This window comes from Chelmon rostratus, chromosome 16 (assembly GCF_017976325.1).
Source record: "Chelmon rostratus isolate fCheRos1 chromosome 16, fCheRos1.pri, whole genome shotgun sequence".
Classification (NCBI taxonomy): Eukaryota; Metazoa; Chordata; class Actinopteri; order Chaetodontiformes; family Chaetodontidae; genus Chelmon; species Chelmon rostratus.
This window is the reverse complement of record NC_055673.1, coordinates 4,501,827-4,528,185: the sequence shown is the minus strand read 5'-3', so window position 1 is coordinate 4,528,185 and position 26,359 is coordinate 4,501,827. Positions and strand designations below refer to the sequence as shown.

The 26,359-nt window shown below is 45.3% G+C and overlaps 2 protein-coding genes across 3 annotated transcripts in view; both read left to right on the top strand.

The window, feature by feature from the left end:
- erf (Ets2 repressor factor) overlaps positions 1–9,151 on the top strand; it is a 36,516-nt gene extending 27,365 nt beyond the window's left edge. Inside the window, exons 3-5 of the mRNA XM_041955868.1 lie at positions 358–470; positions 3,080–3,966; positions 4,150–9,151. Coding sequence (XP_041811802.1) covers positions 358–470; positions 3,080–3,966; positions 4,150–4,791 — 1,642 coding nt within the window. The 3' untranslated portion in view covers positions 4,792–9,151. The remainder of the gene's footprint in view (positions 1–357; positions 471–3,079; positions 3,967–4,149) is intronic.
- Positions 9,152–18,643: 9,492 nt separating this feature from the next.
- cica (capicua transcriptional repressor a) overlaps positions 18,644–26,359 on the top strand; it is a 34,692-nt gene continuing 26,976 nt past the window's right edge. For both annotated transcript variants that reach the window (XM_041954684.1, XM_041954683.1), the window contains exons 1-2: positions 18,644–18,788; positions 22,628–26,344. In XM_041954684.1, the coding sequence (XP_041810618.1) occupies positions 22,841–26,344 (3,504 nt within the window). In that variant the 5' untranslated portion in view covers positions 18,644–18,788; positions 22,628–22,840. The remainder of the gene's footprint in view (positions 18,789–22,627; positions 26,345–26,359) is intronic.

Here is a 26,359-nt window from a genome sequence, read left to right as displayed (position 1 = left end):
CCTTTATTCATTATTATAATAACTCTTATGATCTTTTCATCCATTTTCACTGCTATGCAAAACTGTTCATGTTCAGTAATTGCTTCTCTTCCTTGTGAGGATACAAGAAAGTGCAGATTTAATTGGCTGTGGATGACTAGTGACCCTAAATGCTTTGGTTCAACCCAGCTAGATTGCCTAAAGTCCAACTTTCACAGATAATTCTTCTTGTTTGCAAGGTGAATAATCGCTGGCTACGCGGCTAAAACAAAATGTAGCCACAGTCAAAGTTTTAGTTCATGTGTCTGATGATGTGATCAGTTTTTAAAAATGCTAACTCAGTGGGAGATAACACTCTGGTCGTCCTTCTCTCTTTAGATACTACTACAACAAGAGGATCCTCCACAAGACCAAAGGGAAGAGGTTCACCTACAAGTTCAACTTCAACAAACTAGTCCTGGTCAACTACCCTTTCATCGACATGGGCTCTGGTACGCACACACTCACGTTTTCATTGGAAATCTATAAATGAGGTGGTTAGCACACCCTCAGGTGGTGTGTATCATCAGCTGTGCAGTGCTGCTGCAGTGTTCTGAGCGTCGGTGCTAAAATTTCACACCATCATTCATATCCACTGCCCTTGTTTCATCAAGAGTAGAGTTGAGCTCTACCACACGTGCAAGGCAGAGGAGGGACAGGTGAAGATAGTATTGTCAGCACAGGCTAAAAACAGAACAACACACTAACATGCTAATAGATTCTAAGTTTTTGTGTTTTTAGCTGGGCTAGACCAGAGAATATTCAGCTAAATCAGATCAGTGATCCTGCTCTGCCCTCATTGTTCTTAGTGAAATTAGCTGGAAGTGATGTAAGGTAGCCCTGGTGTGTTTTATGCGGTGTGAGCACTGCTCTGCGCTGGACTTTAAAATGCTACCTCGCTGCATTTTAAATGCTACACTTATTGTCAGCAGACAATCAGATGGTAATTTATGAGGCAATTTGGCCTTACTGTGCTCTGATTAAATTGGCAGTTAACACACCAGTCATAATTTTGTCTTTTGAAGTATCTGATAAATATTTTTCAGCAAGTCTGTTTTGGCATGTAAAAGAAACTGAATTTAGTGTGGTGGTAGAATGAGTGTTTAATTGGGTTAGCAGCCCCCAACACATCCACCGCCCCAAAGCAGTCAACCTCGGGAAAAACTGATCAGACGATAAAGAGTAGACGTCTCATTTGAAAAGTAAAGTAGTAGTAAGATATGTCTGTTATTTTTTTACAAGGTTTGTGTCACTGTATTGTACAAACACTTAACCAGGTCTTATATTTTTGAAATTGAGGGAAATTACAATAATTGAATGACATCCTTTGGCTACTGAGATGTGTGGTTATTCTCATTGAAAGGAAAGAAATCACACTTTATGGCAAGGACCTGTTCAAGAAGCGCTAGCACTAGGACAGACAAAGAGTTTTTGTCCTTCGAGTGTCTGAATTAAAGGTCCTTGTGTGTGCAGTGTGTAACCGTAAGAAAAAATTACCCTTGAAATAACATTTCAATCAGCAAGGATGACCAGAGTCAGTGTAGATGTTCCTCTTCAAAATAGTTTTAGATGGTAATATGTTATGTAGCATTACAGCGAGCCAGTCATAATCTGATATTCTGCTCTGATTTTGTTTGAGAGTCCGAGTGTGTGATCCACTGCATTTGAGAAAAGATCCAAAGACTGTATATAACTGAGACATTCAGATGTTATTGTCTCAGAGATTTTCCAGTCAGTGTGGTGGGCGACTTAGCAATTTACTCACCGAAGATAAATCTTATCGGTAAAGACTTGGAGCAGTTTTGTGGGCCAGCCCCGGTCACAATCTAAACACTGCATTTAATGTAATCGAATCATCATCACATCAAGAATTTCCACCCTTGTTTTTGCAGAAAAATGTCAATGCAATGTCATTCTAGTACAAGTACAAATCGTTTGGGTGTAGTGTGTGTGCATTTGTCTGCCTGGTTACCGCATGTGTGTGTATGTGCGGGTGTGTTCTGAGACATCAGTGTGCCACGTCCTAGTTTATCCCTCTCCTCCCTCCTCTGAAGTCGTCTCTCGTTCTGGTCTCGGCCACCCAGTGTAAACACAGCCCATATGGAGCGTTGGATACTGGGTGACATAAGTGCAGCACGAAACTTTAATTATAGCCTCCGTGTGATGTGGCCCACACACTGATATGTTGTGATATGATGGTTTCATACGATGGTTACACACACACACACACACACACATGCCCAAGTCAATCTGGATTGATCTGCAAGCACAGACACACAAACATACACACTAGATAAACACACACACACATGTTTTTTTTTTCTCCTCGTTGTCTCTGACACACATGGCTGTGAGATCTGTGCTTTTTAAACAGGGACCCACACACACACACACACACACTCGGTGGTACTGGAAAAAACAGAGGAACCCAACCCATGTTTGTGATGGCAGTAAGAGCGACTTTTCCAATATTTAATTCTGGCACGTGCATGGATGCCAAGAATTTATTGCAGTGCCACAGTCTCCCTGGCAGGAGAGAGGGAGGGAGGAGGGGTTGAAAGAGAAGGGAATTTGTGGCTTTGTGTAACCCAGTGTTTTCTTTCTGTGTGCCTGTGACCCTCTGGGTAAAATAGTTGGAGTTATGGGAGACATGTGACCTACTCTCATTAGTTACTTTCCCCTTTCTCTTCTGTTTAAAGGGCGGGTTCGTCCAAAAAATATTAAAAAGCAAAAATTCTCACTTAGCCCCATTGGTATCTAGCCATGCAGTCTTTGGATCACTGTCATGTTTTTTTGGATAATCCACAAACATGCTGTCAGCTGTTTTCATTAGTCACTGTGCTCTATGGATAATGTATATTTGCATTGCTTTGAGCACCATAAATGACATCCAATACACCTCCATTGTATTGGGGTGGATGCTGAAATCTCAGAGACTGATCACAAACCAAAACTCACGTCACACCTAGAGACACTATTAGAGGTGAGGGGAAAAAATGCTGTGTGTTCCTTTATAATTCCCAGAGAGCAGGAGTCCTAATGCCACCTCTTTTCCTCACAGGCCGGGGAGTTCCTCAGAGTGCCCCTCCAGTACCAACCGGAGGCACCCACTTCCGTTTCCCCCCCTCCACGCCGTCAGAAGTCCTCTCATCCAGCGAGGAGCTGCGCAGCCCAGGCATGTTCAGCAGCGTGGCTCGCCGCATGGCCCGCGGCTCTGTGAGCGACTGCAGCGATGGCACCTCCACCAACTCCGAGCTGGAGGAGGCTGTGGGGGCCGATGAGAGAGGCGTGGGGCCTGAGAGGGCTTTCAGGGGCCTGCTTCCTCCACGCCTGCCTCATGATTCTCTCTTCAGGGTCTATGGCGGGGGCCCGAACCCAGCAGGGCTTGCCAGACCTGCTCCCAGGGTCCACCCAGAGCCATTATCTCCATTCCCTGTCTCCCCCCTGCCTGGCCCTGGTGGTCTTCTGGCCCCAACTCTGTCCCCAGCCCTGTCGATGACCCCTACCCCACACCTGTCCTACACTCCCTCCCCCTCCCTGTCCTCTCCCATGATGGGCTCCCACTTCTCCTTCAACCCGGAGGACATGAAGCACTACCTGCAGGCCCACACCCAGTCCGTCTACAACTACCACCTCAGCCCCCGAGCCTTCCTCCACTACCCCAACATCGTCATCCCTCAGCCCCACCGCCCCACCCTGGAGAAGCCAGCCGCCCATCACCTCCACGGCCCGCCCCTGCCGCTCTCACATTCGCTCAGCCAGCAGCCAGGAGGCGGGGAGGAGCAGCTGCAGCACCCGTCACCGTTCAAGTTCAAGCTGCAGCCTCCTCCGCTTGGGCGCAAACAGAGGGAAGCAGGGAGCTCATTGGCTGCTTCGTCCTCCTCCAGCCAGTCCTCCCTATTTACAGGGTCTGGTCAGATAACCAATGCAGGGCCTCCTAAGATCAAGGTGAGACTGCTAACACGCACATATGCACGCTACACATCAACTGCATGTATGTGTGACAGATGAAGGACTAACCAGAGTGTACAGATCAATTTCCCCCAAGCGGGACTAATAAAGGAATTAATCTTCTGATAATATCTGTTCTTAATAAAGATACCATGGTGTTATGTATATATTCCTCTTCAGGTGGAGCCCATATCAGACATCGAGTCAGAAGAAGAAGTGGAGGTGACTGATATCAGCGAAGAAGATGAGCTCAATCACAATGAAGAGGATGACCACAATGACATCTTCACCCCGACGGCTCGTCACCACCATCATCAGCTCAACAACCACCATCAAGCTAACGGAAATGGGAGCAGCCTCTCTGCCCGTCCTCACAGTAACCCTGATGATGATCCTGATGATGATGAGGAGGTCTTCAAGACTCCCGCCACTCCCCCGATTGGCGGCGGCAGCCTGGCCTTTCCCCTGATCGGCGTCAAGAGTGAGCCCGGTCAGGCAGCTCCCATCAGCCCCGGAGGCACGCGCTGTATCCCGCTCAAACTCCGCTTCAAACGCCGCTGGAGCGAAGACCAGAAGATGGAGGCGGACGGAGAGAGGGACGAGGCGGAGGACAAGAAAGTGAGGGCTGAGGGAGAGGAGGAGGTGGAGGGGAAGAGGGAGGAGGTAGGTAGGAGGGTGGGGGAGGTGGAGAACGGGGGAGGGAGAGCAGGAGGAGGTGTTATTCTGGGGTTGATGCTGCCACCAGCTCCCACCCAGCGCAGAGCGAGCTCGGAGCTGCAGAGAGCTACAGCACAGCTGTCTCTGGAAAACACTGGCTGCTGAGCTTCAGACAGACAGACAGACAGACAGGATCCTTCTTAGATAGATCACACACCTCTCGGAGTCTAGTCAACCAACTTCATAGTTTCATGTAGATCATAATGCCTTGTGGTTTCCTGCTAGCAGTAGTGAGTATAGCAGGTTCTGGCGTTACACAACAGAGTGCTTAAAAGGAGACCTAACTTCAAGGTGATTATATAAATACACTTTAATGTACGTTCATTCTGTATCTGAACATGTACGTGCATCATGTGTAGGAGATTCTGTTCTTTGTGCAATAATTAAAGGTGTTGTTGGGCTCTTGTACTGACCTCACAGCCCCACAAGCTCCTTAAATTACCAAACATAAAACAGATTTGCCTACATAGGATCCATCTATATGCTCACACGGTAGTGAAGAACGAGATTAATGCGTTACCATAATTACCTCTCTGGTTTTGTCATGTGTTTGTAGTACACCTTTTCCTACGGTCAGGACCGTCAGCAAGCAGCCGCTGGACGTTATGGCCTACGTAAAACCATGACACATAGATGCACCTGTGTAGCCTCTAATGTGCTGCAAGGCAAGACGCCTTTGTGCCCCTGGTACCCTAGCAAACATGAACACAGCAGAGTGCTTTTGCTTTCTCTTACAACATTAAGAGATAAGCATATTCAGTTTGTGTATTGGCGTCGGTCCTATTTTTAACATCAGAGCCCTGCAGAGAGTGAGTCTACTCTTAATATCAATTGCACATTCAATGCCTCCTCATGCTCATGGTGCCAGTAAGGCCATAAGTCTGCCAGGGATCACCTCACATCACACCTGTGCCCAGATTATGTCTGTAATTGGTCTATTTGTTCACCTGGTACAGTAAAATAAATCACACTCACCCGAAAGAGTACCAAGGCAGCCTGAATTGTACAGCAGTAGACTGAGTTAATTCCTCGCCCACATCTGGCTCACTTGAAGTTGGTGAGCCCTCCTCCATACTTCCCCTCTCTCTTATTCCTTTCATTTGTACTCACCGTAACAGACAGACAGATCCTAACGTTACTAAAAACACTTTTAACAGCGCTGATAGAGATTACAGAAGTGCCTCTCTGTCTGCACCCATCACCGTTCAGTCGTTTACAAGATGGAGGGCAGTGAGAAAAAAAAAACAACAAAAAAAACAGACTGAAGAGGACATTTTTTTTCTTTTCAAGATGTGATTAGAAAGAACTCTCCAATCAGTCTTTTCTCCAGGAAACAACTCAGACACTATGAGACTGTGTCAGGGCCAGGCTGAGGGGTCTCCTCATCCTCAGCTCATTCACTACAGTGTATAAAGACATGGAATGATGGCGGAACTGTACATCTTCAGGACCGTCAAACTAAGCCTGAGTAGGAGAGGAAGATTTCGATGAACTGACTTTGGCCCCTCGGCCTCTGACCAGCATGTGTTGGTCAGTGTTTGGACGCCGTTTCCACTGTACAGAAAAACCGCCAGAGTCCCTGAAGGAAGCGCCGGATCTTTCTCTCCTTTTCTCTTCTCTTGTTGAGGAAACGAGGAAGCAGCTCCCAGTGAGGCTGTAATTACAGACACACTTGTTTCTGAATGTGTGTGTGGACCCAAAGCTGGTGTAAAAAAAAAGAAAGGATACAGAGGGTGTCCCAGCTTTTTGTGTCCCTGCCTGACTTCGCACAATCTTTGAGGGGTTTGGAGGTTTGAGGGCATTCATAGTGTTTTCTCCCTCAAACATACAGATCAACAGCTCTCTTCTGCATTCCCCCAGTTTTTCCTCTCTTTTAAAGACTGCGCCAGATGCTTGTGCCTCTTAAGGACACGGACAGTATTTTAGGGCATTTGCAGTGATCTGAGGACTTTCTGTTTTTTGGAGATAACAGCCGAATCTGTTCATGTGGTGTTTTGAGAAGCGAGGATCGAAGCAAACTGATTTGTCTTGGGGAGAATGGGAACCATGTAACGAATGTCGAGCATCAAGGTTTAACTCAGGCAAACCTCCACTGAGATATTGAGAAACAACTTATTTTTATGACGTTTTATCCATTTGAAAAGGAAGAAGACATTTCGCCCATTTTAACGAACAAACAAAAATGAGATTGTGCCTTTTTTGAGCCAACATGAGTTTTATCAAGTACCCCCAGCAAAATGTTTTATCACACAGTACCACCATGCCTTCTGTTTTTGTAAAAGAGAGATACAGAATAAGTAAATCTACACATATATATTTTATTCAAATATATATTGAATTCAAATATTATATTTCAATATGGTCATTTGATACAAATCAGGAAAATCCTACTATTTTTAATGGTAAAGATATGTATATATTCTAATGGGCATATTACTACCAGTATAATTCAGCCTTTGCCTTCTCACCCTTGCCTTCTCTTGACCGTTGAGCTGCAGTGACAAAGGCCACCGGTATCAGAGTTTTATATTTATATTGTAAAAATAAAAATTCAGCTATTGTGTATTCAGGGGACGGAGGGTGTGGCGGGACAAGGCGAAATGAGTGAGCAGAAACTTTAATCAGACCTGGGTCAAATCATATTTACCTTATTAGTGTACATGTTTGTTTTAACATCCATTGAGTAGCAGCCGGGCGGGGATTACCACGTCAGGACGGGGTCAAGTTCAGTCACAGAAATCTAAGTTCAGTTCTTTTGGTTCTCCTCACTTTGTCCTGCATGGTAAACCCCACCCGCCTGCAACTGTTTGATCCCGATCTGCTTAAAAAGTGTGGAGGCGCAGGTTGTAACGGGGAGCCGGTGACAGACTCGCGTGTTCAGAGCAGGCTGATTCTGATTGGACGACGCAGACACGCAGCAGGTTTTCAGCTCTGCGTCACCTCACAAAGCCAGCAGGACCGCAGCTGCTGATATGACTGGACTTTGGTTTGAGCGTGGACTGTGGACTCAAGCAGCTTTGTGTGAACCAAGTGTGTATGGGCTGGTCTGAACCCTGCCCATACACACACACACACACACACACACACACACACACACACACCATCCTGGTTAGAGTGAGGCTTTACTGTGGCTAGAATAAAGGGAAACATGACATCACACGTGACATCAGACACCCCCGCAGCCTCTGGAGTAGACGGCAAACCAAAGACACTACACACACTGCTACACACATTTAGACACACACTCACACAGGAAATGGCATCACAAAACCTCAGAGCAGAGTGGAGAGAGAGGGACTTCCCATAATCTGACTCGCTCATTCTGCTCTGTGTGTACGTGTACTTGTGTGTGTGTGTGTAGGGAATGTGTGGTTTCTATGGTTATGCCGTACACACACACATGAAAAAACTCTGCAACACAACTTAGTAAAGACTGGCCGGATAAACTTTCTCGTCCCGATTCTCCAACCAGCTCCAGTCTCGTGTGTGTCTTAAACACACGTTCAGTCATTTCCAAATGGTTATTTTTCTTCACCAGGCACAAAAAAAACTCTTATATCCATCCTAACTGGTGCATTAGCATTAACAGCATTCCTCATTGTAAAAAGGGTTGAACATCTTCATCATTTCTTGTCAGTGGAAAGTGATGACGGTGCCAGCAGAAACATTTTAGGGAGCTTTCAGGACGGATGTAGTTTACAGGTGTCTGGTAAAGAAAAATGCAAACACAGAGCTGAACCTGAACCGTTGCACCTGTGCTGCCTTACCTGTCGTGGCTTCAAAAACATAACACAAGAGAATAACTGTTCCCCCACCCGGTTGATATTTTCACCCCTCGGTTCCGCCGATGTTGTTCTTATCATTTTCTTCTGTATTTTTTCAGACGTATTACTGTTACTCTTGTAACTATTATATTATTAACATGACTGTTTTGATTATTTTGTACCCTCTTGCCATGGTCTGGTCTCTTCTCCACAAATTCCTGGTTTTCTGTGAGTTTTTGTTCCAGTTTGCACTCTTTCCCATGAACTTCAACTTGTTGTTGTGCTTCAGTGCAGTCTCTCTCTCTCTCTTTTTTTTTTTTTTAAACTCACGCTGATTTTATAACCATGTTGCCGTGGACAAGAGGAGGGTCACATAATCCCCACATGATATACAGCAGGGGAAGAAACTATTGTTTTCATTTTTTGATGTTATGTATATATATTTTTTTCCATTTTGGAGGATTCTGTAAGAAAAAAGAGCTTTGTACTGTTTAACCATTGTATTATTTGAAATGCCTCCCCTGTCCTCTCTTTGGCCGCCTCTGTCTCTCCTCTCATGTCCACCTTGACGGTGAGCTGTCACTCCAGAGGAGGGACGGAGACTTGTTTTCCTCATGGACGAACCACCTGTACTTCTGTTCCTCTTCTATCTGTTCATCTTCATTTGTAATTAAACAATAATCAGGGGTCATTAAAAAGGTAAAAATGGATGTCAGACTCTGTGTCTTTTTTTTTCATTTGCTCACCTGCTTCATTCTTTCCTTCAAGCTTCATTTCAGAAAAAATGAGCAAATAAAGAATAAGAATGTGAATAATTTTCCCTTCTTAGTTTTGGTTGCTTTGTTATTTTAAGGTTCATTGTATCACCCCAAATCCAAAAAAGTTGTAAAATGTAAATATGTAAATGTATTAATCTCTTTTATCTAATCGTGTTCACAAAGTGTTGAACCTCGCTCCATCCTCGCTGTGAACCACTGAGCCTTTCAATCATGATGCTATCACCTGTCACCAGTCAGCCTGTTTACCTGTGGAATGATCCAAACAGGTGTTTTTGGAGCGTTCCACATCTTTCCCAGTCTTTAGTTGCTCCTGTCCCAAACTGTTTGAAACATGTTGCTGCGTCAAACTCAGAATAAGCAGATATTTATAAAAATCAATGAAGTTGATGAGCTCAAACATTAAATATATTGTCTTTGTGCTGTTTTCAGCTGAGTAAATGTCAGAGAGGATCAGCAGGTTATCACAGTCTGTTTTATTCATGTTTTACACAGCGACAACTTTTATGGAGTCAGGGTTGGGCTGACTTAAGAAGACACTAAAGTGTAATATGTGGGGTTGTTTGTTGCAACATAATGCGATAAAAAGCTGTTGATCAGACTAACAAGCAGTTTCAGGATGTCACCTTGGGCTTTGGGAAATTATGTACTAAACAATTTAAAAAGTAATGCAGCAGATTAATTTGCTTCTAGGAATAATTGTTAGTTGCAGCGCTGATCACTCACCCAGAGGAGAATTTGGATATCAGTTGTTCTGGGAATTAAAAGACTGACACCCAAACGCACATTAGCCAACCTGCATTACTGAGTCAGACCCTCTGTTCTTTCATGCTGGTGCTTTTGTAGTCAACAACCTGCAGCCTTGTCATGCCTCTCTGTCTCTCTCTCTCTGAATGCTTCATGACTCAAGTCATGTCGACGGCAAGTCGAGTACTTTGTACTTGTAGAAGTCCTGGCACATTTTATGAAAGAAAGCCATCCGGGGATAAGCATTCTCACTTTTGCTCACAATGGGCCTGTGATGGGTCTTCTGTGTTTTTTTTTTTGTCCTCCTCTTGGCAACAGCTGCTACAAAAAGACCTTGATGGAAGAGATTTGGTTATGACAATGGAAATAATTCAGGAGGAAGGAGAGATGTTTGTGTGAGGCAGACCTTGTGACTTTCTATTCAGGTGCAGAAAACTGTTTGAAAGAGATTGTTGGTCTTTGTTAAACATCCAGATTTTTCAATTTTGTCGCAGCCTTTTATTTAGTGTACATTCAGATGAGATAAATGTTTTTATAGTAGTTCACTGAAAGGCTTCGTGTTAGTACTAAAGATGTAGTTGGATGTAAAAATCAGTAAAGAGACGATGTTATCTGATGTGTGAGTAGAGCAGCAGGATAAATATGCATCAGTTCTTAGATTGTCAGCATTACTCACGATTGCCCCGACAAAATCACTGAGATCTTTAATAACTGTGATGCTAATTGTGTCCCAGATGACACCTCAGCGATCCTCCCACCTCATGTTTTTACTTCTGCCGACATGGAGGTTTTAATTACTCACCAGACTGGCAAATCTCCTCCATACAACACGATGTGGGTTTATCTTCTGCTTCATCTCATGAGTTGAATCAGACTCATGTTTGTGCCCCCTCACAAATTTTGAGTGCTGGTTGCTCTGCGGTCCTGGTTTGGTTTCAGAATGTGTGCTTCAGGGTTTGTTTTTTAAGGCTGGGATTTAGTTTTCTTTGACCAAAAGTGCTGATAATGATGGTGGTTTTTTATTTAGTGTCTTTTATTTTCTCATGAGGCCAAACTAGGGTTGCAATATAAGATTATTTAATTCATTATTGATAAAACTTGCAAACATTTGCTTGATTGATCAGTTCATCATTTGGTCTGTAAAACGTCAGATAGTGGTGGAAATTACCCGTTACAGCTTCCTGGAAGGTAAGATGATGCCAAAAAGTAGCTTGTTTTGACCAGCTGACGGTAAGACCCCTGCACAAATTCAGTTTATACTGTAATCACAAAAGACTGAGGAAACCAAATCTTCACATTAGATGGCTGGGACAAGTGAATTCTTGCTTAAAAATGACTTCAGTGATTAAACTGTTTTGAAAATATCTGCCAGCTCGAGACAAAGCCATAACAAGTTCTCATAAAACCTCTGAAACAGCCTTTAGATAAGACACTATGCAAAAAAAGAATAAGTTAAAATATAATACATATATACAGATTTATATTATATATATATCTTTTTTTTCTCAGATTCTCCTCAGATGGGTCAGATGTGACACTAAATCAAAGTATAAATGTAAAAGCCTAGTACAAAAAGGTTTTCATTCATACTTCCTCTTTCACATGGAAATGTTAGACCTTTTCCTTAGCCTTAACAAGACCTCTTAATATTTTAATAAGAAGCTCGTTAAAGCTATTTGTCCCGTCCTTGTCACTGCTGGACAGACTGCTGGAGTAGAGGCCTCCAGTTGGTCTCTCTGCTGGTTTCTCACTGAAACTCTGGCTCCCCCTGCTGTCAATTTTCAGTAGTACGCTTTCAGCCCGGGGCCCTTTTTTCCTAACTCCGCTCTGCAAAGTCTCGCGACACTTCTCATGGAATCGCGTGGTGGCGTGTGAAACCATAATGGCTTGATGATTGAGTGTTTTCCTAAACTTTGTTGACACAAAAACGTAAACATACATTTATGTCTAGACTGATCAGTCGCCCGTCTGGAAACCTGTACTGAGGAAAAAGTCTCCATTGTGGAAGGTAATGAAATGGAAATTTGACAGTTTGAATACTGTTGTAGCCATTTCAGTGTGCACTTTAGCTGTGTAATTACCATGAATAACATTACTTTTGGTAGGTCAACTGCTCACGCTATATTGGAAAAAAAATACAGTGCTGTTTGATTTCTATACATATATTTACAAACAATATAACAAACTGTTCACAAAAATGCACAAGTTACTTCTTCAGTACTGAACTATTGAATGAACTGGATTGTTCTGTCAGCTCTCTGTATGCTAAATATGATGCTATAGGCAGCAGGCGGTTAGCTTAGCTCGAAAAATCGGGGACAGACTATCTGTCACAAAATCAGCCTGCCAGCAGATCCAAGACTCTGTTATATTTCTTCTGTTTAATCCACGCAAAAACCAAAATGTGAAAACGACAATTGAGCGGTTGCCAGGCAACCAGCGAAGACCAGGAAGTTACTGCTCCTAGCCACAAAATAACCGAAACCGCCAATAAAGCTGTGAACTGTCATGCTTACATAATGCACCAATTCATCAAAAGGGACATAACTTGTAAATTAATGAAATTTGCAAATGCTGAACGCTGGGATTTTGTTACCGTTGGACAGAGCCAGTGTAGCTGTTTCATCAATTTACAGTCTTTATGCTAAGCTATGCTAACTGGCTGTTAGCTGTATAGTTTTGAATGATTACTTTAACTATTTTTGATATTGTTCCACGTTATAGGGATTTTTTTTAAAGACTAATTTTACTTTGTTTGACCTTTGACCTCACAAGGCCGTCTAATTTTCTACATGTCAAACACATCACATCTTTGTTGTTGGGTATCCTTTTCCTTTTCATCTAGTTTTATTTTAAGTGCCTGCTTTTATTTGTCTCAGTCCTGTTTTAAACCTGTTCCAACAATATAAAGTTAATACTAAAAATAACAGTAATAATTGTCTTTCACTTTTCTGTGGTAGATAATTGTATTATTATTGTAAATGGTATTCATGTAGCAGCTATTTTACCAATGACTGACTGCAGCACCACCTCTTTCTGCACCTACACACCAAATTTTCTTTACTTTCATCACATTTACCGTGTCTTTGTGTTGTCATGATTGAAACCCTGTTAATCATCTCAGTATTTGTTTCATCTCTCTAACCACCAGCTCCCATCCACCCCTCCAACTTTCTATCTCTCTCCTCTCCCCTGCAGTCGGTTATGAGGCATTCATCGGCTGCTGATGGGGACAGTGCTGAATCAAAAGGAAGCTGATTGACGGGCTCTTTGGCCTCCAGCAGAGAGGGATTGTTGTCTGGCTGTGGGACAAGGTCAGAGGTCACGGTCCAGAGGGCCCGAGACAGAAACCAGATCACAACAGAAGGCTAATTATCATGCATTGTTGCTGGGCTCCTGCTGGGCTCCTGCTGGCGCTCCGCCTTCACTTTCACCAGCAGGTCACAGTGAAAGCTCTGGACCTCCAAAATTCAAAACCAGGTTAGACACATCATTAATTTAACATTTCTTCATCATATGAGTTATAAACTTGCCTTCTGAATGAAAAACTGATTTTATGTTTTTGTGTGTATGAGTGTGATGGGGTGGCACAATAAACAACAGATTATATTACATGTAATTTGCTTAAAAACAAACACACTCCCCCAAACTGCTATAGTAACTGACAAATTACTTAAAAAATGTGTAATCAGATTGCAAATAGTAAAATATTTCAACTTAATGTAGAGAAATGAAATAAATTGGATTAAATATTATTTTCAAATGATTAAAATTAATTTCGATGAGAAACTTTTGAAAAAAATATTATAATAATCTGTTATTTATAATATATAAATGCAGATAATCAACTTGTGATCAATTTTGAGACTGAATTAGATAAAACAGACAACATGTATAACTGTTTTTGAAAACATATTTAATTATGGTCCAAAAAAACATTCCTTAACTTTATAGGTAAATATTTGCCTCTAATTTAATATTATTAATATTCAGGTTCCCCGGTGATCTTAAACATGTTCAATAAGTTATATATGTTAATATATTAATCCTGAATGGGATGAACTTTATTCAGGACTCACCTATTATTTGATTTTTTCCCTGTCTTTTACTTTCCTTGTTCAGCCTAATTACAGTGACTTTCTTTTCATGATCAGAGTTCACACTATTACGCCTTCAGCTGTGAAAACATGGTGAATTGGGGATCATGAACCCAGTAAGGACATTACAGAAAAAAGCACGTGTTTAGCTTGAACCACAGACACACAGAGTAAAAGTTTAGTCAAGCAGAACTCACTGCAGACCGGTTGACTCAGTGCTCGTGCAGGTCGTCAGTCAGTGCATGTGGAGGATTACATGCTGACAGTTGAGTACCTGTGCAGCAGCAGGCGTGTGAGTATATTTCTGGAGGCAGATTGTCCTCGCAGCTCAGTGAGCCGGCAGAGAAGCCTCCTCAGTAATAAGGATTCATTATCTGTGGGAGTCACAAGAAGAGAACACCAGCTAGTGCTGCTCAGGTCTGATGCCTTGCCAGTATGCCAGTATGCTCTTTATCACAAGCAATGAGCCTGCCTGCAGAAGACCAGGTTGGTCAGCAGACAATCTCAAAATCAAAACCAAACTCAGGACTTCAGACGTTCAGAAAATTCACATTATTATATAGGGGATTCTAAAGATGTTCCGTATCTTAATCCTTCTTTTAAAACTTCCCTGAAGTTACCTCCTCTTGCTAATGAATGTTACATACAGTTTCAAGCTCCCTGCTCGTTTGTTTGTGAAGCCGACAGATATGCTTGAATGAAATATATCAGTTCCGCAATTTCTTCTAGTTATGAGCATGATGACAACTTCACACAACCAACAAAAATCAGGAACATTCAAGATCACTTGCTCATTCTGCAGGTTAGAGCATTTTAGTCACAGAGGACACAGCGCCATCTACTGAGCAGTAGAGGTAACTGTTGAAGATATTGGAGAAGTAAATAAAAGTGAACCAATGTCTAAATTGTTTGTGTTTGATAAACCACCATGTCTAACTAATCAGTCAGATTTGTCGCATGTGGGTGTTGCTGATTCACATTTTTATTAGGAAGTAGTTAGGTTCACGTCTCATCACAAATATTAAGACCTGGTGATGTTACAGGATGACAGGTTTTGTCACTCGATCAAACTTTATTTGTCGATACAGATTCATGCAGTTCTAAGTTCTTTTTAGAATCTGACAAGATGCTAAAAAAAACTGCACAGTGATTTAAGATTAATGCTCTCAAATTAAATGCTAAGAATTAGTTAATAAAACCAATAAAACATAAAATATTAAAAACTGAAATGTTATAATATCCTTAAACATTCTGATCAAAGCCAAAGAGGTAATGACACGTGAGTACAAGAGCAGAAAAGTAAACATGACGCTGTCTCCCTGCAGCCATTTAATGATGTGTAGCAGGTCGAGAACATTCATCCAAAATTAGTACAAACATGAAACTTACATGTTCAATTATTGCTTAAGGGCTGTTCACAGAACATTTGCATCAGTTTTTCAGTCACGTTTGAACAAGACATTGACACTGAGAACAGTTGATGTGTGCAAACAGTGGTTGCATTGTGCGCATGTCGGACTTTTACTGAGGTGGAGAATCTGGTTTTGGAGCTCTCGACCGAATTGAAAGGTCCTCGTCATTCTTGACCCTGGAAACAGCAGCTCGCTACACTGTACTTACTTATTCTGTAGATTTCTACTACACTACTACTACTACTACTACTACTTGTGTAAAGTTGTGAAACTTGAAAGTTAGGGTAGTTCCAAAACTGCAGGCCGATATATCACTCCGTGCGTACCCGAAATCCCTTTCTGTTTTCTGTGAATACTACTACACAATACACAGTTTATAGTATTTGAATAAAAGCGGATATGGATGCATCCTATTAATCTAACAACAGAAAGATATTTAAACTGTATCACTAGTATTAATTATACAGGCAGCTGAGTGACTGCACACTCCTCTCCGATTTCATTATTCACAGCAGGTGCAAGCTGTTAAATCTGCTGTGCATCTACTCAACCTCAAAGGGTGGGAAGAGTAGAGTTGGACTCATCTGGTCCATCTCTCACTCTCGATTTGTTCTTTTTTTAAAACACACACACACTTGAATTAGAGAGTGTTAGAGTGTTGGGTCAGGTACAGTGCAGGGTCCCTGGAGCTGTTTAGCAGTTAAGTGGCCGTAATGCATTTCGTGTAAAGTGACTGGGATTGGGGGGGCTTAACCACGGCTCTCCGCCTCATTCTTAGAAAGTGCTCAGAGGTGCTAATACCAGCCGGATTTATGGCACTCATTCACAAACAGCTCGACTTCTGCGGCGAAGAGTCGCTCTCAGTCTACCTCTCTGGCCGTTTCCGTCTGCGTCCCTCTTCCTTGCTCTTTTTTTCATTTGCGTGATTCATGTCTGTTTCTTTCTCCCTCATTCTCTTTCTGCAACAAGCTATCTTTCATAATTTTCTTCACCGTCTGTCTCACTTCTAATTTTTACCGCTGAAACCTCTGCGCTTTCATTTCCAGTCTCATTCTAAAGCTTTCCCAAGACTTCAATCTCAGGACTCTTCCTCTCTCTAATGTCTCTCGACGGCGCCTTACGAAACCAGCCACCCCTCAAAGTTGCGTGCGCGCAGTACTCGCCCTACATTTCTGAATACACACTCCTCTATGGTGAATGAGCAGTCAGTTAGAGAGAGACAGAGACTGCAGTGCTTCACTATCAGGGGTGTGGGAGATGTCTGGAGATCCCACTCACTCTGCACTTACATGTGCATGTGTCTGCGTGTGTGTTTGCCGTGCATTTCTACAGATTTATGAGTCACAAGTTGTACATTTTACAGCCACGACATGCGTACAGTAAATACATAAATGCTGAGCTTGTGTGTGTGTGTGTGTGTGTTTCCTGTGCAAACTAAATACTGATAATAAACCTGTACTTTACTTTGTTGGTTGTGCAACAGTGCATATCTATATGTTTGCATTCTCAGAGAGGCTATATAGTCTGCCCAGTCTACACGAAAGTGTGTATTTATGTGTTTGCTTGCAAAGGGCTAGGCGCAGTGTGTGTGTGTCTGAGTGTGTGTGTGCGTGTGTGTGTTTGCGTCTGTGTGTGTGCTTCAGTACACGTACAGCTTATGTAACGCCCAGGCATGTTCTAACTCCGCTGTGCCTTGTATGTGTGTGTAGGTGCTTGCTTGTATGCGTGTGCCCAGTTGTGTGTGATTGCGGTAAGTGTACCCGCTCGCCTGTGTGCTCGTGCTTGTGTGTGTGTGTGTCTGTTTGTGTGTGCGCCAGCCAGACTGCAATGCCGCAACCAGCCATCTCTGTATCATCATTGACCAAACCCGCCATCTGTGCCTGTAAGCTATAGAAACAGCACTTCGCACTGCTACACAGCAATTCACACATCATTTGTGTCTTATGAAATCACAGCGGGATGCCACTGTGTTGCTTGTGTGTGTGTTTGTGTGCTGCACGAGCATGTATATGTATGTGTATGTATGTGTTAAGCGTGTTTGTGTGTGTGTGTGCACTCATGCATGTTTAACTGTATATTCTTTCAGCCTGTTTGCATGGTGTATTCTTCAGTGTATTGCAGACTGTACCTGCTCGTACACATGCTCGCCTCCCAGCGTACGCACAGGGTGTGTGTGTTTGTGTGTGTGCAGGGAGGCCCACAGTGTATATGGGTCACTCTCTTAGGAACCATAATCCCACGATTGGACCAACTTACTCACTGGGGTTTCACTCTTCCTGTTTGGCCAAGCTGATGGCAACAAGCATAATGACCTCACCACAGCACTCGGTCATTGGCCTGCAGACCCCGAGCCTCTCAGCCAATCACACGCTGCTCTGGTGACGTACAGCCTCCAGCGGCTGCCCTGATTGGCTGAGGAGGCGGGACGAAGGGATGCTGTGCTGTTTAGAGCACCTCTGATTAGCTGGGAGGGAGAGAAAGAGCGAGTTTGTGAGAGGGATGGAGATAGAGAGAGCTGAAGAATTTGGGAGTTGGTGTTCTTTGTGGTCCCTCTGAAACTACACCTAACCTGTGGCTCACATGGATCATAGTGCAGACACTGCACTGCACAGGCCAGACATTCAGATAAATAAATAGCACACAGAGAGTTAACTAGGTTTGATAAAGCTTGGTTTTATTTTGTGTGACTTTTAAGTTATAATACAAGATATATCTCAAATCTGACATATTGATCTTTATTAAATTTGATGTCATGTCAGTGTTTTCTAGTCTACTGCAAAAAGTCAGAAAAGGACAGACGGCCTGGCATGTTTGTAGACAAATGAAGGGGGGATGAAAGAAAGAAAAGACAGAGAAAGAGAGAAAGATTTCATTCCTGTCCTGCGTGCCTGTGTAAGTCACAGACATGCCCACAGAGGAGCTCTATTGGCCGCCGCAGCCTCGCTCTTCCAACAGCTGTTCTGTGTTTTCCCACACCGTGATTGGCCGAGGCGCGCCGTCGATCAAATTTACTTTGACGTGCGGCTCCGCCCTCGCTCCCCTTCCGCGGGATCCCATTGGCTACTGTACCCGTTCGTGCTCCGCGATTGGCCGCACGGGCTGGTTGTCAAGGCTTTTGGGGCTTCATTCACCATTTTGCGACTGTAGTGTAGAATGTACAGGGCAGTAGTTTTTCCTCCTTTTAAGTTGCTTTGCCGGAGAAACATGAACGGCCGCTAATTGGCAGCTGCGGACGACTGGCCACCCTGCCCTATTTTACCCGGCGGACTCAACAGAGAATCACACTGGGGTACTATATTAGCTCTGGTGAGTATAAGCTGCCCACAAATCTTTCTCCTGCAGCACTGCAGTGGGGCTTGTTGTGCTTTTGCCGAGCTGCTAACGTTGTTCATGTTTACTGTGGCCATAAACAGTATTAGCAGTTGAGCTGATCAGCATATTTTCCGATATCTGGGTGGCCTACGGAGACGAGTAGAGGGCGGATTGGGTGTCTTCTGTGAAAAAAAAGGGAGCGGTGCGGTTAGACATAGTGAGCTCGAAACTTTTCCACTAGAAATAAATTCAACGCCATAACTGCCGCTGGACTTCCTAGATCAACTGTTATTTTTCGTGCGTTGTATCAGACCTCGAAAACTCCTCGCCTGTCATTCCTCCTCCTATCTCGTACACTGACATATTTTCTTCCTCTTTTTCATGAATCAACGTGGCTGTTTGAATTAATGTGTTTTTAGGGGCTCGAGGGCCTTCTCCTTGGACTAGTTTGTGGCCACATATTGACACTTTCTCCGTCTTGTATTACGGTCGCGGTAACGCAAATGACGACGAGGGTCAACCCAAAGTTATCCGGGCAGCTTTAGCTGTATTTTCGCACGACTGTCACTTTCGGATGGGCCGAGCAGCCGACTTTGTGGGCTGTTTGCCGTTGTGTTGTGTTTGGCTGTGGAGTGGATTCACAAAGTTAACGTGTTCATCTGCTCGGGACATTTCACACTGTCATGCAACACAGGGGATACGGGCCGTATTACATGGTATTAAGGGTCAATATGCCCGTTAAACCGGTTATTTCCCGGTGACAGTGAGTAGAGGATTTCCAAGCGGCCTTGTGTGTAGTCGAGGCCTGGTCGCTGCACGCCACGGCCTGCTGTGTTGTGGAGTAAAACTGGTAGTAATCGCGGTACTACGAGGGCTTGACACATACACGGTACTATCCAGCTAAACCAGAGGTGACGACATCACCTCCTGTAGTTTACATTTTGTGCTTTTGGCCTCGTCTAGATAAAGTTAACAACTGTTATCTATTCTGGAATATGATTATGTCAGTACATCTATACTGCCTGGCCTGTCGATTGTAAAGCATTGTATTAATCCTGTTATGCACTTTTAAAGAGGTGCTCTGCTAATGGCAAAACTTTTTAGTGTCATGCAGTTTGGTTTGGGTCACAAATATGTAGTTAACTAGAATTAAGCAACACAGAGAGACTGAAAGATCCCCACTAGACCCTAAAGTGACAGTGAGTTATATTAGTAGGACATATGCAGTGCTATATGCATTAGACCCCTTTGTTTATTGCATAACCATGAAATTAAATCACTTACACTTGATTTAATAATGAATTTGCTTTTGCTGTTTTTAGTTTGTTTTAGCCCAGTAGTGTTTGTGAAAGTGTTGAACCCATGACCTAAACCTGGACAATCGCTTTAGCTAAACTAAATTATGTGTCCAGAAAAGCAGCATTTTATGTATTTGTCATGTCACAGGACTTGTGTCAGCTCAGTGCTGCCTACATTCATGCTTAATGTTGTCATCATAAAACTTTAATACAATACTGGTATGGAAAAACAATACTTGATACCTCTTTTGATATCATGGCAAAAAAAAAAGAAGTCCTAGCTACACAGAATTAACATTGTGCACGTAGCTCTGGTACTGAAAAAGAAATTGAACACATATCAACACATTTGTAGTAATGTTAATAGTAATGGTTGAGGACCAGTTGATTTTTCATCTCCGTTGTTCCATCTGTGCAGCCGAGGGTGAAAATCTGATTGCAGATCTGTTCGGGTTTTTTATAGCCATGGTACTTTCGATACGATCAAATATGTAATTAACCGAAAAAAAAAGTATCAAACCATCAATGCTTTTGACAACCGCAGTCATGCTTGCTGTGTATTCACGTGAACCTAATAAACAGGATAAAAGCTGTTGTGCATAGAAAATGTGGTTGAAGTTGTGACCCTGCACTTTATGTGTACCTGAGACCCAGGCCTACTATAGCTCCCATATGGGCTGTCTTGCCCCATATTTCACAGAGGGGAGTGTGAGTTGCATCAGTTTGTCTTTAAGCTGTTATCATTAGGCCCATGACTCTGACACCAGCTGTTGTACACAGTGCACTACTGAGTAAACACACGTAGCATACCTCTATCGTGACCAAGTAAGGCCGGCTGCCAAATCATTTTATGGTGGCTGCTCTATGGTTGTCTGTCCTAAATAGGGATTTACATAGAGCACACTGATGGCTGGGAGCTCTCTAGCTCTCTGTGTGCACTATCAACTATCATCACATAGATGTTTGCTGTGTGTGTGGCCTTGAGACAGGCGGCACTCATCTCTGAAAATGGATTTCTCTCTAGCCGATATGATGTGGCAGATATTAAAAGGACCTGAATGAATGCAAGCCTTCACAGACAAACAGGAAGGCAGCAAAAGGGAAAAGAGACAGGCAGACAGAGAGAAAGAGACTGGTGGGAGGATGGATGTAGAAACATGGACAGACAGGCAGACATGTAAGTTAGCAGACAGTCAAACAGTCACTGACAAGTAGGCAAGGCTAGTGGTGGATGATAGACATCAATCTAGAAGATTTTGACAGCGAATATCGCAGTTGGAGTAAGACATTTCAAAAAGATGGCAGAGCATATAGGGGCTATTTTGATTCTGTCTCTTATACACTCGTTAACATCTCTCTGCCACTCGTAGCTGTGTGGAGACTCTTGTATTGGAAGAAATGAGGCAGAGCATGCAGCAGCCAGGACCTGAGGCATGTCCCGTGTGGATCAGCCACACAGCAAACAAACCAGTTAAATGGCAACAGCCCACCGTTCAACAAGTCAGCAAAATCAATCTGTTTTACCTTCTAAACGGAGGCAGAACTGTGAATGAGTCCAGTCTGGGATAGGAGATATTCTGAATGACTGTGGCAAGGCTAAGAGAGATACTGAATGACTCTGGTGTGGAATAACAATTATATGGAACAACTCTGCTTTTCTGGATGACTGCAGCACAAAATGAGGATAGAGACTAAGTGGAAGGAGAGGGAAGAAAGAGAGCAATGAGAGGTAGAAATCAATATTAGAGAGAGAAGAGAGGATGCATGCAGGGGATAAGAAAGAAAGTGTAATAGTAGCAAAGAGAGAGAGAGAGAGAGGGAGGAATAAAGTAACGGGAAGTTAGGTAATGGTCTTCCACAGGAAATGGAGTTTGTAGGGGCGGATTGACTCTGCTTTGAAATACATAGATAAAGGTCGCCACAGAGAGAGAGAGGGAGCGAGAGAGAGAGAAAGGGAGGGTTTCAGTATGCGAGCGAAGAAGGAATTCCCCCGCCTCTACTGCCCCGGCCAAGAAGTAGTGTGTGTGTGAGAGGAGTGCATGCAGAAAGGCTTGTCTGGGCAAATTGCAAAGTGCTTCTCATTATTTCCATACTGTGTTGTAAGTCGAAATTGTGTTTACCGTACAATATGGCCTCCTGTTTTCAGTACGTACCAGGTATGGATGCAGGCCTTGTGTAATGTGAGTAGAACCTGTTATGTAATGAATTAATGTGTAATGAATTTGTAGATGAGTCATATTCATTACTACTCTCGTACGATGGTGCAGCATTTAACAGCGAATACATTTCTTAAAATTAATGTTTAACTGTTTATTACTGTTTTTTATGACGCCTGTCATGAGTCCCACTTTGCTGTGCTTTTATTTTGAATTACTTTGATGTCACTTCGCTGTTTTCATAGATCTTTGATTTTGATTGAATCAGTCGCCTTTCCTCTCAAAGTCATGCAGTTAGTAGTGTAGTGAATGGGCTTTGTGCATGTCTGAATGTGTTTGCTACATGAGTAACCCACAGTCCCTGTTCCCTTTCTTTCAGAGTCTCTGGAATAAGGTGGGCAAGTGCTGAAGTCGTGCAACCAAGACAAGACAGGATGAGAGAGAGAGGCCCGGACAGAGGAGGAAAATAGAGAGGAATAAAAGAGGGGGAAGAAGAAAAAACGAGGCAGTGAAAGAGAAGAACGCCAAAGAGAATCTCTGGGATAAATAAATAAAAAGACTTGTTTGGAGAAAAGGCAAGCTTGATGAAAAGATGAAGCCGATAAAAAAGCAGGGCCGGCGCTCTCCTCCCTCCACCCGGGCCAAAGGGGGGAAGCGCCGCGGAGGGGGGGATGCCCCAGAAGGAGGGGAGAAGAGAGACTCAGATGAGAACAGAGACAGAAGCAGATCCCCACAAAACCGAACACCCTCCTCTTCTTTTTCTTCTAATTCACACTCAGATTCCTCCCAGGCGGACCCAGTCAGAGCACGGGACACTTCGGAGGGGGAGGGGCTTCACAGGGATGGCCTGTCAGAGACGACAGTATCACTTATGACAGATCCTGGGAAATTGTTGACATCTTCGGATGATAGAGCTGGGAGGCCAGCTGTGAGTGGCAGCAGCCACAGCGACAGTGGTGGTAGCAGTTGTAGTAACAGTAGTACACCAAGCGCCAACAACAGCCCAAACCCCGCCTCCAGCCGAAAAACAGCCACCTTCAAGGCCCGCGTTCCCAAGAAGAAGTACACCTCTGAACACTGCTCGTCTACTACTGGTAACCACAGCAACCCTTCCTCCAGCACACCCTCTCCTCTTCCTCTTAGTGGTGGGGTCATCAACCACGGGTCAACGGGTTCAGGAAGTGACATCTGTGTCTCGCACCCTGATAGCAACAGTCAGAGTAGGAGCCTGATGGATGACTTCCACAGCAGGACCACTGGCAGGGAGGGGACTCATGATAGCTCCCCAGGACCCCCTACCTTATCTCTGGGAGGGGAGAGGGAAAGGCCTGGAAGAGGTGAAGGGGTTAGAGATGCAGAGGGAGTGTCGCCCAGCCCCCTGCCACGCTGCTCCTCAACGGACACCGCCAGCGAGCACTCAGCTGACCTGGAGGTAGTCAGCGACACACACACCCTCACACAGATGTCTACACATGCACCACCCAGTCTCCCTGATGCGCTGTCAGATGCCCTGGCCAAAGGGCTGAAGAATCAACGTGTTCTTGCCCGCCAGCTCAGGAGGAGAAGTGATGAGGAGGGGGGAGGCGAAAGGAGGGACGAAGGGAGCAGTTCAGACTTGGTGTTCCGGGCTGGGGTGGTCCGAAAGGTCAGTGGTGAATTTGGAAGCCTGGAGGTGCAACTGAATGGGGAGAAGACGCTGTGGCGTTACCCGTATCGACATGACAGCCCCCCTGGGGTGGTGGACATTATACTAGATGCCCCACCGCCTGGTGTTCATCCTATACCTATTGGCACCCGTGTCTGCGTACCATTTGGCAACGAGGAGGGCAACGAGGGCCAGTGGCAGTGGTACAGAGAAGGTGTAGTGACCCAGGTGGACACACACCCAGCAGTGGCCAATCGCTACCGTGTCCTGCTGTCTGAGGAAAAACCTCACTCTGTGGATGAAGAAGAGGATGGCAGTGGGGCAGCTGGTGCTACCCAGGCAGTGTGGGTTTCCCGACAAACACTCCGGCTTCTGGTGCCACCTTGGGACCTGGATCTGCCATCTGGAGGAGGACGAGATGGAGAAGAGGGGCTCAGAGATAGAGAAAGGGAGCGGGAGGACAGGGAGGAGATTGATGTAGAACAGGAGGTTTGTCGCTTGAGCCGGGGGATGACACCTGGCGTGGGGTCAGTGTTGGGGAGAGGAATGCCCTACCCAGGCATGGTCCCTGTTTCCTCCACATCGGGCCACAACATTACCTCCCCAGTAACCCCAGCATCAGTCCTCACCCTCGCTCCTGGCCGAGAGTGGGAAATTGAGAAAGACTTGGAGAGGGAGAGAGACCTCCAGAGAAAACAGGATAGAGAGAGGGAAAGAGAGCGAGAAAGGGAGAACAGTGTAAAGCAGCAGCATCAACAGCAGCAACATCACCCGTACATGCCACTCACCCCCGAAGAAGACATGGAGGTGTCCCACTTTAACATGGTCCCAATGGGGGCAATCATACCTGGGGCCAAACCAATGGCACTTCCTCAACACCGCCACATTGTCTCTAAGCCCCCGCCTGGCTACCTCAATCCCCACCTGTCTGTGGTGCGGGGCATCGGGATCCCCCCTGCACACCTGGCATTGAATCCCCACCCGCCTCCTTCACCTGTCCTTTTAGGCCTTGACCCAGCAACAGCGGCTGCAGGTGCTGTCATTACCACCCCCCAGCTCCCTCCACTCCCTCCCATCTCCTCTTCCACCGCATCCTCCTCCAGAGTAGACAAAGCCTCGGGAGGAGGTACTTCCAGTGGAGGAGCAGGTGGTGGATCTGGATCAGGTTCGACTTCCTCCTCGTCCTCACGTTCCCGCACCCCACTGACAGCGGCCCAGCAAAAGTACAAGAAGGGAGATGTGGTGTGCACGCCAACAGGCATCCGAAAGAAGTTCAATGGGAAGCAGTGGAGGAGGCTGTGCTCCAGGGAGGGCTGCTCTAAGGAGTCCCAGCGCCGAGGATACTGCTCCAGACACCTCTCAATGAGGACCAAGGAGATGGAAGCCAGTGGAGGCAGCCGGGAACGGGGTGGAGCCAGCAGCACAGGGACCCTGACGCCGTCTGACCTCCGACTGAGCGGTGGGAGAGCCAGCTCAGACTTTGACTGGGATGAGACATCACGGGAAAGCAGCGAGGCCAGCAGCCGTGGAGGAGACTCCCGCCCCCGCTTGGTTCTGCCCTCTCTACTCCCCCAGGACCTCTCTCGTTTCGACTTTGATGAGTGTGAGGCAGCGACAATGCTGGTCTCCCTGGGGGGCTCCCGATCAGGCACGCCCTCATTCTCACCTATCTCCAACCAGTCGCCCTTCTCCCCTACCCCATCACCCTCACCCTCTCCGCTCTTTGGCTTTCGGCCTGCCAATTTCAGCCCCATTACAGCTCCAGCTTCACTTACTCCACGCCGCCCTCGCCAGCTTAGCGGCACTAAGATGGGCACGCCAGGTGCTGAGCGAGAGCGCCACCTGTCAGGGATTGTGCCCACGTTTCAGACCAGCCTCACTTTCACAGTCCCTATGAGCCCCAGCAAGAGGAAGCTCGACACCCACCCACCTCCTCCGCTGCCAGCAGTCCACGACTGCCAGACCAAACCTGAGCAACAGCAGCTGGTGGGCATAGGGGGAGGGGTGATGGGCGACTCAATCCTGGGCCACAACCCTGCCGCCTTTAGAGTCCTCTCCCCACAGAGTCAGCCCACAACCCCCTCCTCGCTTTCCTTCCCCCGGCCCCGTAGTGCCACCAGCAGGCCGCCGTCCTCCGCTGCCTCCACGCCTCCACCCATGCTGGTCTCTCCCACTCCTCCCTCCCCGCTGCCCCAGGAACCCTCCCCGCGCCGCATTGTGCCCCTCCGCGATTCTCCAGTAATTGTCCGCAACCCAGATGTCCCCTTGGCCAAGTTCTCTGATGGCCCATTAGGAAGGAGAGAGCGAAGCAGGTCCAGAGAGCACAGCCAGCCCCAACATACAGCTCCCCCAGGCCTGCAGGTCCCCGTCCCCATCAACGGGGCCACCACCAACGGTGCGGTTCTCCTGCGCAACCCAACATCAACACTTGTCCTGGTCACCTCCAGCTCGGTAAGAACGTCTGTT